This window comes from Pagrus pagrus, assembly GCF_965226575.1.
Source record: "Pagrus pagrus genome assembly, chromosome: 18".
Taxonomy (NCBI): Eukaryota; Metazoa; Chordata; class Actinopteri; order Spariformes; family Sparidae; genus Pagrus; species Pagrus pagrus.
In genome coordinates this window covers 22,209,155-22,227,611 of record NC_140202.1, presented here as the reverse complement: position 1 = coordinate 22,227,611, position 18,457 = coordinate 22,209,155, and the positions used below count along the sequence as shown (strand labels likewise).

At 41.9% G+C, this 18,457-nt stretch overlaps 1 protein-coding gene across 2 annotated transcripts; it reads left to right on the top strand.

Annotated features, from left to right (window-relative positions):
- Nucleotides 1-278: 278 nt before the first annotated feature.
- Nucleotides 279-18,237, top strand: crlf1a (cytokine receptor-like factor 1a). 2 transcript variants are annotated; one of them, XM_084381861.1, is made up of 9 exons: nucleotides 279-667; nucleotides 6,051-6,329; nucleotides 8,083-8,212; nucleotides 9,594-9,763; nucleotides 14,046-14,203; nucleotides 15,314-15,388; nucleotides 16,163-16,256; nucleotides 17,158-17,342; nucleotides 17,480-18,237. In XM_084381861.1, exons 1-9 carry the CDS (start codon nucleotides 595-597, stop codon nucleotides 17,501-17,503), a joined length of 1,188 nt encoding a protein of 395 aa, XP_084237987.1. In that variant the 5' UTR covers nucleotides 279-594; the 3' UTR covers nucleotides 17,504-18,237. The 2 variants fall into 2 exon arrangements, with proteins under 2 accessions (XP_084237987.1, XP_084237988.1); XM_084381862.1 differs by having other exon boundaries at nucleotides 17,158-17,346.
- Nucleotides 18,238-18,457: the final 220 nt, after the last annotated feature.

Genomic DNA, 18,457 nt, shown 5'->3' with positions numbered 1-18,457 from the left:
CTGTTCCTCTCACTGACTCAACAGCCTCCTATGGTGAAAGACTGTAAAGCAAGAGACCTGAGGCATGGAAAGTAACAGAGACAGAGTGATTCAGTGAAAGTGAATGGCCCTGACTCCCCTACCCATCACTGAAGGGGGAGAGGTTGAAAAAAAAAAAAAAAAAAAAAAGAGAGAGGAGCAGTGAAAGGACGGAAAGAGTGGGGGAAATGACTGGGCGACTGTGTGGGAAGAGAGAGAGGAGGGGCTTAGAAAGTATGAACTTGTGTATGATTAAGCTGCAGGAAGCATTAAGAAGGGAAAAGAGTGCAAACAGGACGCGGTAGACTTCACTTTTAGTCGCTTGCTGAGGACGAGTGGCCTTATGGCTTGCCACGGGGGGACTTTTTCCACCGGGTCGCACTTTTTCTAACGCGCTCCTGAGACTTGTCTTGGTGAATAAAATCCCGGAGCTTGAACCCCCCGTGCTGTTTTTCCCTCTCTTCCCCACTGCTGTGCGTAATTTCTCTCCAGGATCGAGAAGGAAACAACACATCACAGCAACACGAGGACGAGGACTCGGGACAGACAGACAGAAACATATCCGACTGGAGGAAAATGAAAGCCGTCTCGGATATCTGCTTGCTTTTCCTCATGCTGCACACTCCCGGCGTGCTGTCCTTGTCCACACGTAAGTTGCACGCAGATGTCCATCGGTGCGCAAAAAGTCGTGGTCTTTGGCTGCATCGGGGAATTTGGGTTTGGGTACGGACTGCCCTTTTTGGTCCACAAGAGTAGGTTTAGTCCATGTGTCACCTCAAAGATCTTACTGTAAACACCTCTGGGTGACACTGTCCTGCTCTGCTGTGCACGATTTCAAAGATAATAGAGTTGGAGAAATGGATTTTAACAGCAGTGCAACACATTTTAGAGAGCTGCAAACATTACAGATGAACTACAAGCCTTAATAAGAATTTTATAGTTGTACCATATTGAATAGATTTACTATTTTAGGAGGATATTAGCCTGCAAATACCCTTGATATATCAATGTAGGATAAGAAATACAGTTTTAGAGGGGTGTTAGTCAATGCAACCACTACAGATCAACTACAAGCCATCATAAGACTATTATAGTGACAAAATATGGGATAAAATGACTATTTTAGGAGGATAAAAGTCAATGCAAACATTACTGATTAGTACAGGCCTCGGTAAGGAATATTAAAGTTATCAATATAGAATGAAAAATGCCATTTTATAAAGGCATTAGTCAATGCAAACACTACAGAAACTCTACAAGCCCTGCTGAGGATATATAGTGACATCTTATGGGGTTAAATAAGTTAATGCAAACATTACTGAGAAACTACAAGTCTACAAGGTAATTATACAAGATGAATATGTCCATTTAGGAGATGAATGTAGGATAACAAAAATATCAGTTTGAAAGGTTATAAGTCATTGTGAAGATAACAGACAAACTCCTGGCGCTGTTAAGAATGTTGTAGTTATAAAATATGGGATTAAGTTAACAGTTTAGGAGGATATAAATCAATGCAAACATTACAGATGAACGTCAAGCCTTGAGAGATATATAATAGGAATATTATAGTTATCAATGCAGTGCAGAAATACCACTTTAAAGGGATATTATTCAATACAAACAATACAGTAATACAACAAGCCATAATAAGAATATTATAGTGATAAAATATGGGATAAAATTTACATTTTAGCACACATTACAGAAACACTACACGTCAAGTCAAGTTTATTTCTAGAGCACATTTAAAACCAAAGTGCTTTACAAACAGCATTACATAAAATAACAAAGAAATCAAACAGCAGTGAGGCCTCAAAGTGCTCATGATTTGTAGGCTAAAGAAAATTGATGGGTGTTTCGGTGGGTTTTGAATGTATCAGTGGACAGAGAGGATTTCCTTGTTTGTGGCAAACTATTCCACAGTTTTGGGCGACTACCATAAATAGTCCGTCACCTTTGGTTTTTAGCCGGTTGCGTGGAATGGAGAGCAGCAATTGGTCAGCAGATCTGAGGGGTCGGCGGTCGAACAGGGGATGTGCAGTTCTGAAATGTAACCTGGTGTCAGTCGATGCAGTGCTTTAAAACAAAATAGAGAATCTTAAATCTCAATAAATAATATGATTATACAATTTGCAAGGAAATGACTATTTTAAAAGGATATTAGCTGGTGCATAGAAAGTGCAATAATAGTATTATAGGGATATTAAAAAGGATTTTAGAAACACTAAAATGTTACTTTAACTCCATTGAAGAGTAGCAGAGATACAGGGTTTCCAGAGGAGGAATAAATCAGCATCAGATTATGTAAATCCCACACAGGAACATATAACACTCACAGTGACTTTTCACAGGGGAACACTGGATTTGAAATATGTTTCCAATAGAAAGTAACTCCACAGACTCCTTCCTGCGTTGATTTACATAATGGAGACTCACTTGTTTGGATCCACTGGCGAAAAAAAAAAAAGGACAAATGCCACTTTGTCCACTTGACACCTCCTGTTATTGATGTGCTCCTGCTGAGGTATATTGGTTGTATCCCTGCCGAGAGAAACTCATCTCCCAGGAGGCCGAATTTCAACAAGTTGGGCCATAATTCGTTTAACACATGGAGGGCAAGAGGGGCTTTACGAACCGCAACAAAACAGTGACATCATTTGCTCGGGTTTTGGAGAATGTTAACCGGCAGCTTAATGCACAGTAACGTAAATAAATCAAAGTTATGTCCGCTTCCCCCCGTTAAGTGGCTGGATTAGTTTTTATGGTGAGCTCACTGGCAAAGAGCATCTCCTGTTATTCATCCAGTCTGAAAGGCGCTAATAAAAGAAAGTATACTTTCAGTGGGCTCATAGAAGACAATGGGCCTTGATCACGAGCTGGCCTGCTGTTTATTACAGGGCCTAATAGGTCATTACTGTTTTATTCACTGCAATGATGGAGGGTGCTTCCCCTTCACTCGCTGTGCTGTGGTTTACAGATGCCACTGAAATAAAACAGTTTCAATGTGGAATTTTCTTACAAACATATAATTAGTTTTTAGTGCGGCTCATAATCCCATAAAGTTTGAGTTTATATGTCCTGTTAGCGTCTAAAGAGGTATTTATGTTGGATATCATCAGTTAAACACCAACTTCTTCACTCTAAAACAAACAAAATCCTGAAAAACAAGCTTTTTTAGCCCGAAATTAACTTCTCATCTCCTACATGTCCCCTTTCTTCTGACTAAACTCGCCCCTAATTTGATGTTAGACAAGATAATCCCTCCGCTCGCCTGTTCAGAGCGTCAGTTTAACACCCGCAATGTAAATCTATACAATAATACACGCACACGAAAAACGATCCGCCACCGTCTCCTCGATCTCTCTTCAGACAGTGCTGCACGGCTCATTGTCACTAAATGTTGCGTGACTTCTTCCATTTCTCTTTTCCACACCGGCCCCCGAAAATGTTCCACATGTACGTCTATTGTGGAGCAGACAGAGGAAAGTGTAGGCTTCCTTTCAACTGTCGCACAGATGAGTGGAGGGTAAATAGCTCTTTAGAAAACAGGAGGGAGTGTCACGAACCTTTAAAGACTGACAGGATAAAGAATAGAGCTGCGACTGATGATTATTTTTGTTGTTAGTTAACGTGTCGTTTATTTTCTGGATGAATTGATTAGTTTCATAGAGCTCGACCGATACCTGGTGATATTAGGACGTAAAAAATACACACACTTCTTTTAAATGATTCCTAGAACGTGGTTATCAAACACTTGTGACAGGATACAGGATGCAATGGAGGCAGGATATTTTACAGTTTAACAATAAACTTGTCCAAAATGGCATCACTGCATTGTAACAGTGAACCTTACTGGGAATTTAGTGGTTATAAATTACCTGGACAACATATACTCTGACACAGATATAGCTAAATATCTGGATCTGTGGGATTTTATCGTGGATCGTGATGAAAAACACACCGAGTCGGTTGTGGTGAATTTTCATTAGCAGGATAACCGTGAATCGAGACCATGACTGATTTGTAGAGGCTGTTAGCTCGCTGATGTACAGTCCTGTGTTGTTTTTTCTGATTTATTCTGAATTGCCCTATCCTGTCGCCATGACTTGCACATTTCATCTCCTGCAAAAACAAGTTCAATCTAAGGTTGTGAGGTTAAAGTCATTCCAGCGTGTTTCAGTGCAATTGTAGTTTTTATTTGAAAGTTTTAAGAATATTTTGATGATTATCGAGATAATATCCTGAATCGCAATCATGTGACATGGCAGGATAATCGTGACATGAAATTTTCATATCGTCGCGGGCCAATCCGCCAACCAATATATTAGTTGGGCTCTACTGTAAAATGTGAAAATGAAAAATGTTGATCAGTGTTTCCCAAATCACAACATGATGACGTTTTGTCTTTAAATACTCAGTCAACTTTCTTAAAGAAGTAAAGAAACCTGAAAGTATTTACATTTAAGAAGGAGGAATTTTGACTTATTTTTATATATGTGCAAAAAATGTTTTTAATCATAATATAATCATTAATTCTAAAATACTAGATTATGGTTTTTTTTGTTTTAGATGGTAGTTAGATGCAATTACAATGTTTATTTTAACAGTTTAGCTTGCAGTGGTGGTAAACCCGAAATAAATAAGTAATGAATAAGAACAAAGCACCACCACTCAACTTAGTGTGTACAGCAAAATGCTTTGTTGCAAAACCTGTCCATGGGAAGCTTTTAAAGGAGCACTATGTAGAGAGAATAAATGAATTCAAAATCAAAATCATTTCATTATTTACAAAATAATTGAGGTAACAATACAAACTCAGAAATATTTTAAGAAGAAAAGAAAAGAAAAACAAAAAGGAGATCAATACAGTTACAAATATAATGCAGGTATAAACATACAGTACTGTAATGGTACATATATGTCTGTGCTGGTGTATTAGTTGTGTTGTTTCTCCTTTAATCATGATGTAACAGCTCTGTTTTGACAGACATTTGTGTTTTGCATTTTCAACTCTTCAGCTGGGATTGACGATTCCCAAGTTTTGCTTCTTGAACAGAGGAAATGAATAAATTGTGACTGTCACCACTAAGTGATTAGTTGAGTAATTGTTTGCCGATCTAACAAAGAAAATTATTTTCAGACTTGTAATCAATCATATATGTCATTGTTTGGAGACCTGCTAAAAATTACACAGTGCCCGATAACTTAATCCTTCACTGTCGCGCATCCACTGCGCTGATGAGCGCTGTGCTTCACGCAGCCTCTCCAAACAAATAACATTTTACAAGCCATTTCCTCCAGCGAGCGTGTCAAGCAGAGACAATAAACAGCAGTAATTGTGTCTTTCACTGTAGTGTTTGAACTGTAAAGGAACGGGGGTATTAGAGGGCTTCGCACCCAGCTCCGGGGCGATGTCCCGTCCTCAGCGCCTCGAATACACAAACACTGATTGTTATTCAGCTGGATCAGCATATTATTGGCTAATCACGGTCCCGCTTTAGTCCCGCCGTCTCCGGTGACAAAGACAACCTCCCCTCTCTGCATGTGTTTGTTTGCGTTCCCGTGTGCGCGTAAATGTTTTGTGTCAAAGCTCCGGTCGGGGGTTGTGATATTAATATTGGTGTGGAGTTACAGTTGGTTTTAGCTTCTTCAAAGGCGGCTCCTCTGCGTAGGACCACACAATGTCTGTCAGCTCAATAGACGAGGCCCCCGGGCGAAGATTTGTAGTGGTCTGACAAAGTGTTGACGCTCTCACAGCTCAGTCAATCCTTCTTAGAAGTCATCTGACTGACGTGTTTTCATACCGCTGCCTGCTTAGGTGGGCAACATTTTTTGAAAAATCCACAAATCTGAGGAAATAAACGTCTCTTCTCTTCCCTTCCCTCACACAAATCAATCATAAAACACCCACAAATATGATTAAAAATATCTGTAATCCTTCACATTTATCTTTCGTCTGTAAAATATGATAACAAATGATGATAAACTGTCTCTCTGTGATGATTAAACTGACCATCCACCTCTTCCAGATGTAGCAGTTATCTACCCCCAGGACCCCGTCCTTCGCATGGGGTCCAACCTGACCGCCAGCTGCTGGGTGCACTCCGACCTCGGCATCCACGCCAGCTCTCTGTTCTGGACGCTCAACGGTCAGCAGCTGCCCAGCTCCCTGTACCGGGTGCTGAGCCCGACCAACCTCAGCGTGACGCTGGCCGGACTCAACGCCTCCAGGCAAACGTCCGGCGACAACCTGGTCTGTCACAACCACAAGGGGCACATCTTGGCGGGCTCCTGCCTCTACGTCGGGAGTAAGTTCATCAGCATTAATGTGACTTCTATTTTCTCATGTTATTGGTGCATTTATCTGGTCACTACGTCCATGTGAAGGAAAAAGGGTCAATAAAAAGTAGAACAGGATTGAGAGGAGTTGCACAACACAGAGGTGAGAGGAGTGAAAGGAAATGGGAATACGGGGAAACAAGACGGAAACAGTGGGCAGATTTTTAAGTGTCCCTACACGGTTGTGGCTGTATTTTATGTTTAGTGTTTCTGCCTTCAGGCCGGTGTGAGGCCTCTGCGAGCGTGTCACTGTGTGACGCTTTGACCACCTGTGTGGTCCATTACTCGCACAATCACTCATAGGGCACGGGTCATAGGACGTTTTACACAGACACATGTTTGCTCTTCTATACTTATGAGGACCAACATCTACATAATGCATTGCCAAGCTGCTAATGCTTCATTGGGGGATCTTGTCAATAGTCTTTCCTGTAGGGTCAGTCATTTCCTTCACGAAATTCATAGACATTTTAGGAATTATTTGCTTTCTTGATGAGACGTCTGGAGGATAAATATGAGGCTGCAGCCAGCAGCTGAGCTTACCATTAAGACTGAAGGACTTCCCATCGGTCTTATTCTCGCTGTTTGTTTTAAACTACACCATATGTTACACATTACTCCTTTAATGGCAATCAAAAGTGAGCTAACATTATCAACATAATGTGAAGAAAAGTGTCTACTGACGTTAGCAGTCTAACTAGCTAGTCCCGGCCCATCCTGGATCCTAATACCACTTTGTACTGGAAAATGGGATGTAGTCCGACAGCCCTGTATTTTCAGCTGGTTTACCGAACTAAGACTTAATTGCTTAACTGCCCAGTTATTTTATCGTTAAATACTTATTCGATCTCAACATAAATGAAATACAACTTACCAAAACAGTAGGGTTTTTTTTTCCCCAATCACCTATCAACCACCTGTCAACATGAAAGTAAAGAGAGACTCTGTCCAGTCCCAGGTCGATATGCTTCAGATGTACCTTCTTTTCTCGCCGTATTTTCCAAATGACAGTTTTAAGTCAATGTTACTTTAACCCTTTGTGCTTTGTTTTTGGTGCAATCTCCTCATCTAACTCTTGGCAAGAAAGTAGATAAGTGTATTTCTGAAAATGGCTTATATAACTATAAACCTACTAAAGTACCCTAAACACTTAAAGCCTTAAAGGGTTATTATTTTTATATTAACTGAACTCTTATGTTAAACTTTACTCGGAGCTAAATGCAACATTATGTACGTTTTTAGGAGAAAAAACATAACCACGAAGAGACGCATGCTTTCATTTTCTCAGACACACACACACACACACACACACACACACACAAGGAGATGCGGTCTGGATCCTAATCTCTGTGTGACACTGGTGTTCAGCACCCTGTGTTCTGAGAGATGAGGAATGTTGGCAGGGATCCAGAGTCTCACCAAATCAGACAGCACACACACACACACACACACACACACACACACACACACACACTCACACACACATAGACACAGAAACACACACAAAAAACAATTAAGAAAAAAAACGCACCAATTTCTGAGGAACATCACGACTGGGTGAATTACACTCAGGAGGAAGTGGCTGAAATAATGGCTGGAGGTAACTTTGTACCCTCAATGACCCTCCACCACCTTCTCTCTGCACCACTCTCCTTTCTCTTTCACCGACGTCTCTCACTCTGTCCCTCATTTGTCCGTCTGTCCCCCCTCTTTCTCTCCCAGTGCCTCCGGAGAAGCCGGTCAATCTGACCTGCTGGTCCAGGAACACCAAAGACCTGACTTGCAGCTGGGCTCCAGGAGGGAAAGGAGAGACCAACATTAGCACGCAGTACACGCTCAAGTACAAACTCAGGTACAGACACACGGATACAGCTACATTCAGTTCGGTAGGAAATCTGAAAACCCCCCAAAAATGTTGTGAGGTAAAAATGCTCTTGAACTATGTAGATCCCTAATTATTTATTATTTTTCATAATTTGAGCGTGGTGGGCAGGGTGACACGTCAGTCAGTTAAGTAAACATAGTATACTCAGACCATTTAGGATCCTAAATCCTGGAAATGAGACTAAACAATCAACTATCTTTCTCCAGAATCGCTTACTTCAAATTGTGCTAAGAGGGGGAAGTATTTTGAGCAGACAGATTTAAATATGTCGGACTGATTTTACTGGTTAAAAAACGAATTACTGGACAACAGACACCCTCACATCTTCAACTTGCTTCAACATGTGGCAAAGTCAACAGTTGTCAAAAGGGCTCCATGCAAAGCTAACCTGACGCGCCGAATGTTTTATTACACAGAACCATGTGGGAAGGCACCATTGGAAACTCTTTAAAAAAATACCTGGCGTGTGATGAGACAAACTATCTGTCTGACTGTCTATCGTGGGCTAACTTTGACCAATCAGATCAGTAGTAGGAGAGCCAATTGGTGAATTATACTCTTACCGGAGCCAGTTGAGAAAATGTTTTCCATGAAGAAAAGCTTTTAGTGCTGTGAATGAAATGAAATATACCCTCCAGTTCTGAGATAAGTGATGCCACGGCAGCATCTAAACTGACCTCCTGTGGAGCCACCATTGTTTAAGGCTGGTTGTCAGCCTTCAAACACGCCCGTAGTTGCCAGTATTTCCTCATTGGATTGGTTGAAGCGTTGCTATTTGGCCATAAGAACAAAGCTGTAAGCCTGGCAGAGACATGTAGCGACCATGCCACAAACCTGTAAAGGACGGGAGCAACTACCAGGCGAACCAGCCTCGGGTTTAAACGGGTTAAATATCTGACTTGGTGAGCCTTTCAGGAATGTTCCCAGTCAAAATCAAAATATTGACATGTGGGATTTTTATGATGAGCTGAACTGCCTGACAAAAAGAAAGTGGAGCTGGAAATGGGACAAAATACCTTATCTGTTCGGCGGACCATATTTTAAGAAAAATCACATCAGTGGCTGCCAGCCGGTGAAGCCATTTATAGAGTCACATTTCACGAGAATAAGGAAAAACAGAGTTTTCATCTGGGAGCGATACATTTTCATATGAGCTTCAGATGGGTTGAAAGCTCCGTTCTCATTTTTTAAATACTTGAATCAGATATTTGAAGAGATAAAAAGAGAAACACGACACGCAGCGCCAACAGGTGTACCAACAGCAACATTAGTGTTCGTAAAACATCAGATTAATTCTTTGCCAGTCGCACATCGGCTCAAATTCAGCTCAAATGTGTTTTCCTCCCAGATGGTACGGTAAGGAGAAGGAGTGCGAGGACTACACTCACTCGCAGCCGTACTCCTGCAGCATCACTCGGGACCTGCACCTCTTCACGCCCTACGAGATCTGGGTGGAGGCCTCCAACCAGCTGGGCCATGCTACCTCTGATGTCATCACCCTCGACATCCTAGACGTGGGTGAGTGTGAACTTTGATCCATTTTCTTTGAGTCCTTTTTTTTTTTTTTTTTTTAGAGCTTAGATCCCGGTGTCAATGAGCCCTAAGGGTTATGAATCAGGACAATAGATACCTGTGTCTACCTGCAGCCCTTCTTCACAGCAGTTTTCCCCTCCCCCCCCCCCTTGAACAGTTGAAGGATTATTAAAGAATAATTGGACATTTTGGGAAATACACTCATGTTCTCTCTTAGGACAAGTTATCCCCTTCTCACAGAGAGCAAGGAGGAGATTAGCTTAGCTTAGCATTAAGACTGTAGCCAGGGGTTGAAAGCCAGACGAGACATAAAAATACGCCTTCCAGCACCATTCAAAGCATATTTATTATGTGTTGTATCTTGTTTGCTTAACCATATAAAAACTTTGGTGTTACAGCAGCAATCTGTGGTTTTACTGGGGGGGGTTGTGTGCCAAATAGTTTCTTGGCCAGCAGCAGTGACTTCCAGTCTTTATTCCAAGCTCTCAATTAAAATCCAAGGTTTATCTTCTGACCCACAGGTATCGAACCGTAAAAGACTTTAGCCTCAAATGGGCACCCTTAAAGTATTGAAGAAGCATCACTTCACTTCATAAGTCCATCTCTTTATTGGCACAGACAGGTCGTTGGCTGGACTTCTGTGTCTCCTGACTTCTGGAGAAAGTTGTTCGCTCGCCCAGCTTCACCCTGATAGGAGCTGAGCGTTGTTCCCTTTTAAAGCGATGCTATGTGGTTTTCCCTGCGTGGCTTAATGCGGGTTTAAGCAACCGGAGCATGCAGCGAGACCAAATCCTTTCTCTTTTCTCATTATCTCCCCCCTGAAAAAAAGTCGCACACTCATACAGACATGAATGCACGCACCTGGACAAGCGTAGGTGTGTGACGAATGGAAACGCCCTCCCTTTTGATGAGCTCATTTTCTTTTTACTCATGCTCACTGGACACACACGCATAGAAACACACACACACACACAGAAAACACTCGCTAACCCCCTTTTATGTAGTGTTGGAATGTTCCAGGCTGATCCTCAGACCTAATCCTGTCTCCGAGCCGGCTGTAGACCCCCGAGGCCAGAGGAGTTCGGGCTTTTGAGGCTTTAAGACTTGGACCTGAAATAATACAACCTGATTAGCTCGGAGCTCTTCACCTGGTTCACTCCTAACATGCTCCCAACGTTGAGTTTCAGAGGCGAACGTGTCCCTGGCGAGGAAGCGAGCGTCCATCAAACTGTAATCCCCTTTCCGTTCCCTAACGTATGCACACACACATACCTGTTTACACACCCCGGGGGCAGGGCAGGGCCTGGTAACAGTATAGAAACAGAGAGGCAGGCAGAGCGTAGGCGGTTTCTGGACCTGCGTGTACGTTTTTGTTTCCCTCGGGTTGCCCTGGCCGTTCTTTTCATTCAAGTTTCCACAACAGTAGCAGGTCATAAAACACAGCAGCCACACCTGCGCCGAGCTGCTGTGAGTCACTCGCGTCTACGGTCATGTCTAATCAGTCCTGAAGGCGAGGCGGAAACACCTACAGTTTTCTCTGCATTCCTCTGTCACGGGGAACCCTCTGAACCGAGAGACTTGAGGCAACTTGTATTGGTGTCTGCCTCTGAGATGAGGGCGCGTGGAGGAATGACACAACATATGTTAATGATGATTCATCTGTCGGTTGTCACGTCTCATTGACTTTTACTGCCTAATGCATCTGATGTAGATAACAACACACCGCAGAGAGCACTGTCCTGGACTGTAGCGTCTTTATTGACAAAAGCAAAAGTATGGATTCATTTTTTTTAATTAAAAAAAGGGAAAAAGATTTGCCAGCAGTCCTGCTGTGACACTAGGTCCAAACATCCATCACCCAGAGGGTATGTCAGTAGCCTCTTTGTAGCCTGAGAGGCCAAACGCAGGGCAAAGAAAGTCCAGAAAATGCTTACTGCTTGTAAAGCTTAACTGCTTTGAGCGCAGGAATTACTGAATCAGGATTTATGTCAGCTTTCGACAGTAAGAAGACTCTTTAGGGAGATATAAGTGAGTAAATCAAATTGAAATTGGAAAAGCAGAGGGGACGGAAACATGTTTATGACCGTTAATATGAGAAAACAACTCTGACCGAGTTAATAATGAAACAAACTCATAACTCATCTCGGTCTTCAGATACTAAAATTAATGGTTGTTCTCAGCTTCCATTTTAATGAAAATCCTGCTTCTTGAAATAGTTTTTTCACCATTGACACTTAAATAATAAATAATTAATAAAATGATTTAAAGAAAAATACATTTAAGTGCATCAATTATTTCAATTAGTTGTGGTTTACCATCTAACACCCTTTGTTCTAAACTTATCGTTGGTCCGGGCAATTTAAAATCACCCAAAACTCTGAACTGAAACCACTGAACTTACACACTTTAGCTCAGAGAGAGTCTCTGGTGGCCAGAAACAAATCCTCTAAAACTCTCGTGTCAACTCCCAATTTTTCCCCCCACTGACTCTCTCTCATCTTCTTCTTCTTTCCCCTGGGTTTGCCTTGTTTGTTTATTGCTAAGGAATGAGATTGTAAAAAAAAGAAACCGAAGTTGATATTGAAACGATCTTAAAAGCTCAAAACAAAATGTGAGGAAAGTTAAAATAATGGTCTGTCACAATATGTTTGTTTGTTGGAAAGATAATCGTTGTCAGATGATAAAAGTCTCTTATGGCGTACACAAGTCGACTCTTCGGAGACCACAAACCTCCGCCAACACTGAACACTCCTTCGATGTGCTGTTACACATAAAGACATCACTCCTACCGCTTCAAATTAGAATTGAATGGATTCTTGACCCGGCAAACATCAGTCCAGAATGTAGCAAGAAGCCCCTAAGCTATGGATTTTTGGCTTAAAATGTTAATCCGGGCCATCTGTCCGCCAGAAGTTTATCATTAAGTTCCTCGGATAGAAATATACTCCTTAATGGCTGTAATAAATTACAATATTAATCCAGTTTGTGCCTCTTGTGAAATCATTGTTTGTACATTTGAGAATTTTCCCTCATTATCACGCACGCAAGCCACTTTTTTCCCTCAAAATAAATAGAAATCCAGAAGGTTGTTCAACAACACGTATACTTAATCTTTTTAAAGACATTTCTTAGATCCCAAAGCTGCTTTAATCAACATTTTTTAAATTTAAGAGACTGTTGGAAACGAATGTGTAATGTGCTTTTAGTGACGACCCACCAGAAAATTATCACATAACTCTGCAGATCCTTTCAGCTCTACGGAGCGTTTTACCCTCTTTCAGCCCATTGTTTTGGTTTTCTGGCCCTCAATTTCCAGCGACCAGCTATTTTTAGTGAAAGAGCTCTAATAAAAATCTGAATAGCACCAAACTAGCTGGTGAACACAGCGGAGTATGTAGCAGCTAAAGAGCCAAAGGAGTTGGTAGTGACCAAAAACAGAGCTAAAAGACAGACCAGGACCAGAGACACGACACTGAATGAGTGATTTGTGTGATTTGTGCTAATTAGTTATGTTAAAGTTAGTTAAATGCTTTTATTTTATAAGTTTTAACCTTCGCTGTTTTAGCAGAGGGAATTTATGAGAATCAAACTGACAACCTACTTATAAGATTATGAAGGTGGACTGTTTTTTTCTGTACTTTTGCAAATATAATGTTTCTTTTTCAGTTGTGAAAACTAATAAACAAAGTGGAGATAAGTCACAAATGAGACAGCCGAAACACAAACGCAAAACATGTCACTTGCTGGGCTATAGAAAATAAATGGGCAACTACTCTGATAATCAATAAACATTTTTTCATTCATTTTCTATGCAAAAATGAAAAACATTCAACGGTTTCAGCTTCTCAAATGTGAGGCTTTGATGCTTATCCTTGTCATACTGGATATGTTTTGGTTTTAGACTGTTGTGGTCAGACACAACAACACATTTGATGATGTAATCTTGGGCTGTGGGAAATGAAAATGGGCATTTTTTCACTATTTCCTTTCATTCAGCACTACTTACACATTACAGATCTTCATTACATAACCATTTCGATTCTTGGCCTGACTTGTTAGAAGTGGATTTGATGGGATTAGAGCTGCAACTACAAATTTTTGTATGGATTAACTGCTTCATCCTTTGGTCTGCAAAATGTAAAACAAAAAAACAAGCAAATATTCAGACTTTAAAAGTTCGGACCAGTTGATTCTTGGTACATTTTCATGATTTCAGCTCTGGGGGTGATTTGTACTTAATAACCTTCGCCGTATCTTTTTCCTCCAGTGACCACGGACCCTCCGTCAGGTGTGACTGTCAGTCGTGTCGGCCAGTTAGAGGACCAGCTGAGTGTTCGCTGGGAGGCCCCGCCTGCTCTCAAAGACTTCCTGTTTCAAGCCAAATACCAGATCCGCTACAGACTGGAGGACAGCCAAGACTGGAAGGTAAAGGACAAGGACGCGCAGTTATGAGGACATAAATCTCCTCTCTTTGTCTCTCACACACAGGCAGATATATTACCTCAGCACTGTCCCAGCTGTTTCTCATCCTAATGCTGTAATCACCTCTAATCTAGCATGATTGAGGCCTCCGCTGCCAGGAGGAGAAGTCAGGTTTTGATCAGGAGAAAAAACACAGTCCGGAGCCACTGTGTATACCTCGGTTCAAACTTTTAATGAATGAAAAATACAGTGTAAAACCTTCAGCCGTGCAGATGGTGCTTCCCAGAATTCATTTGAGTCCTCTGGGTACGAGTGAAGATTCTCCAGTAATTAAGGGGGAATTACACACATGTAATATAAGCAAGTCTTTGCTCGCAAAGTGGAAAAAGAAAAGGCGGGGAGTGGAGGGATGAGATGGCGGCGAAGGAGGAGAGAGGAGACTTCAATCCAAGTGGCTTTAAGGGTTCGGTGGTGAAAACAAAACGCCGTTTTCCCTCTGAACCGGCCCTAATCATGAGGTCATGCTGAGGAATGGAGGGATACATCTCAGCTGTTAATGTCTTCAATATGGCTGCAAAGACGCGCAGCGGTTTGGCTTCCCCACGTCACATCATTAGCCCTCTGATGCCTGTAATTTCCATGTTCTGCTTTCTGTTGTAGTCGTTTTGAACAAGTGTTTACAGACTGAATGCCAGAGCTAAAGTGGGGACTATTAGACGGCATTATTAACTGCAGTGTGCAGGCGTTTTTTTTCCCTTTTTTTTTCTCTCTATCTATTTGCTCGTCTTTATTTTTGCCGTCTGTCTGTGTGTTTCCGCGAGTACCTGCGCATGCTCACGCGATAGTTTCTCAGCATGTGCGGCTCTGTAATACCTAACAGAGAGCAGATTTTTACCCAGCAGGCACAATTACACGAAAATATTTGCATAAACATGCTGATCAGGAGCCACTAAACAATGTGGTGTGCATGCATGTTTAGGTCTGTGCATGGTTTGTGGTTGTGTTTTCTACATCTTGACTCTGCCTTGTGTTTTAGTTTATGCCCATTGGTATTTAATACTGCGGTCAGACCTCCAGCACTCAACTCTTCTGTGTTTGGTTTTTTTCATGTAGGTGATGGACGACGTTGGGAATCAGACTTCTTGTAGGCTGGCCGGACTGAGACCTGGAACGGTATACTTTGTCCAGGTATGGTTTGGTACAAGGGGGGGGACCATAGACAAAAAAATGATCTCTTGAGCAATTCCTGAAGGGGACACCAAAAATACTGTTCTATTAAATGCATATAGAAGAAGAAGATTTATTAAATACATATGAATATAAAACATGTGGTGTACGTTTTGAATTTGCATCCAGGTTAATGTTAACAGCAGCAACAAGATGGTGATGATAATGAGGACGGCATCTTCATATTAAAAGTCCGACATCTGAGAAATACTTTCCATCAGCTTTGACTGAGTGTGATCACCCAGCATCAATGATGTAAACACATAGTCCACCTTACCTTGTCATGCTGTCCTGCGCTCTGTGGGCTCAGAAAAAGACACCCATCGTGCACAACAGCTTGATCTAGGGTGGTGTGGTGGAGGCAGGTTACTATAAAGATGTGGGCACAACAGTCTTGGGTTTCCTGTCGTTTGGCTAGCACAAGTCCCATGTGTCCATTTTATTCTCCTACACTCTCAAAGCTTCAGTATTTGATGAGTTGGGAATGAGACTCAAACATCAACTTTCTTACAAATTGGACCCTTAAGTCCAAGCTGGAATAGCATGGCTGCCAGCCTGAATCTCTCCCCACTCCTCCTTGGGGTGGTTGAAAGATGCCGTGACTAGTGATCATCTCAAAGTTCGCTGATCTTAATCCAAAGCCCTTGACAACTCACCTGTCCTCCCTGTCATAAAAAATATGATATTGGTGCAACACAGTTTATGTAAATGTGTGTTCTCTTGTATTTTCCCCAGGTTCGCTGTAACCCTGTGGGTATCTACGGCTCTCGCAAGGCGGGCATCTGGAGCGAGTGGAGCCATCCCACGGCTGCGTCCACACCCCACAGTGGTGAGCACACACTCGAGCACTTACTGGTGATACTCATGATGGCACTTCTTCCTCTTGATCTTGGTTTTTGAGAGCTTTTTGGTCAATTTCAGGAGACAGTTTGTACCTCTAAAGCTCGTTTTATATCTGGACGTTCCACATGTCCCACTGTTTTCTCACTCTGATGGAAACTGGCCAGCGGTGGTGCAGTGTCGCCCTTCTTTACTCTTCTTCCAGCTTGTTTTGTATTGTATTTTATGTTTTATTCAGGGCAGATGCATCGGTTAAGTGACATCAACTCAAATTATATCACATCAAATGAAAAAATTAAAACCAATCCGAATATTGCCAAACTTAATATTAAAAATCAGACCAGACCTTGTTTACGCAATGTTTTAGTTGCAACACAAAAGGCTTTTTACAAAGAACTGACAAAATGATCAATAAGGACGACTGAACACAATTCAAACCCACGCTGTTCGCTCTGCTGGATGCTGCAGCGACATGGCTAGCTGCGGCTGTTGTCTCCTCAGACTTAACAATGAGTTCTCAGAGTAAAATGTTGTCATTACGGTCAGGAATGATGGCCACGGCTACGAAACAATACACGGGTTGTAAAAAAAAAAACTTGAATTTTTGAAAACATCTGAATGTTTCCCAGAACTTTTAATGGAAGCGAGGAATGACTTAAACAGATTGACTCAAATAAGCAGTCTGGACTGGGGGCTTGGAGTGGTATTATGAAAAGGGACTCACCAGGTCTATATGGTTAGCATGCTAACCTCAGTAGATATCTCTATGTAAATGCATAAAACTTTACTTTTCCCACCACTGCCGCTCTGAGAAGTTTGGTTACAGAAAACTAAAGCCAGTCTAACTCCGGCCTCTTTCCCTCCCTCCTTCTTTCTTCCCCTTCACGCAGAGCGCTTGATGTCGGGCTCCTGCGACTCCAAGTCCAGCGGGGACTCCAACTCCACCCTGCGCAGGGAGCTGAAGCAGTTCTTCGGCTGGGTGCGGAAACACGCCTACGGCTGCAGCAGCATGTCCATGAAGCTGTACGACCAGTGGAGAGTGCTGATGCAGAAATCCCACAAAGCACGCAACCAGGTAGGTAAGCATCACTAATGCAGGGACACACTACTCAAATCTAATCACGGACATGCACCGCACGCACCAATACACACGCAAAGTAAAGACCGTTGAATGAAAAGCTGATTTGTAACGGAGTTTGTCTTTTAATTTAGGTTCTCCAAGGGGATAAATCGTAGCACACGCTGCCTTTTCCAAGTCAACAAAAGAACTGAGTGAGTGTGTTTTTGTCTGTGTGCGTGTGAGAGAAAGAGACAGTGTATTCTTATATGGGAATTATAAGACTTTTTCCTCTGGACATACCAGCCGTGGCGGCGAGAGGACATCCAAACATGGGATTTTCTTCTTTTATTCATCTTGTACCGGTCGACATGAGCGCTTTTTTTTTTTTTGTCTAAAAAAAGGTGCAACTGAGAAGGTGGACTCGCCTCGGGACGTCCTGGTATCAACATTAAAAAAAACATAGACCATGCGGACTGTTCTGCTTTCTCAAAGGACGTTGTGAAATGAATAACTCGGGCATCAGTAAAGACGTTTGACATGTACCTGCTCTAAAAAACAGATTCAAACAAACTAAAAAGTGTTGCCCGGGCATTAAAAAAGTATTCTGTGACCTGTTTTTATTCTCCTGTGGATCCAAAGCACCATCTAGTGGCTGTTCAGCATCCATGGATCAAAAAACTTCCACTGTGGTCCTGATGTAAAAAAGAAAAAAGTTAAGAATTATCACTCAGTATTTCCAATTCATGCTTTTTGTTATATAAGTGGATAATGTGCCAAACGTGTTTCTGAGCGACAGTATGTGACTGATGGTGTTTGTGTATGGAGACGTTTTTCACTGCCTTTATTTTTGTACTGAATTGTACCAGCATATTTAAAACTGTATAAAGTTATGTTTTATTTCTTAAGTTATGTTTAGTTAGTAAAAAAGAAATATCAATGACTGAAGTTGTTTATCAATCTCTAATGTTGTTCTATAAAAACATGTCAGAAACACGAGGCTTGGGATTGAGTTGTGTGTGCGCACTACAGCAGCGAAGCAGACACAATGACACACACCTCTGCTCCTCCTGTTGTCTTTTATAATACTTTTTTTTACCCATTACTCCACAAAGTATGACTTAGTGCTTGAC

What these genes read in the sequence shown, in the direction of transcription:
- crlf1a (XM_084381861.1), top strand. Translation starts at nt 595, where the DNA reads ATGAAAGCCGTCTCGGATATCTGCTTGCTTTTCCTCATGCTGCACACT. An exon ending in ACGCTCAAGTACAAACTCAG is followed by an intron (nt 8,213 to 9,593) that starts GTACAGACACAC and finishes TTTTCCTCCCAG; the next exon opens with ATGGTACGGTAAGGAGAAGG. An exon ending in AGGACAGCCAAGACTGGAAG is followed by an intron (nt 14,204 to 15,313) that starts GTAAAGGACAAG and finishes TTTTTCATGTAG; the next exon opens with GTGATGGACGACGTTGGGAA.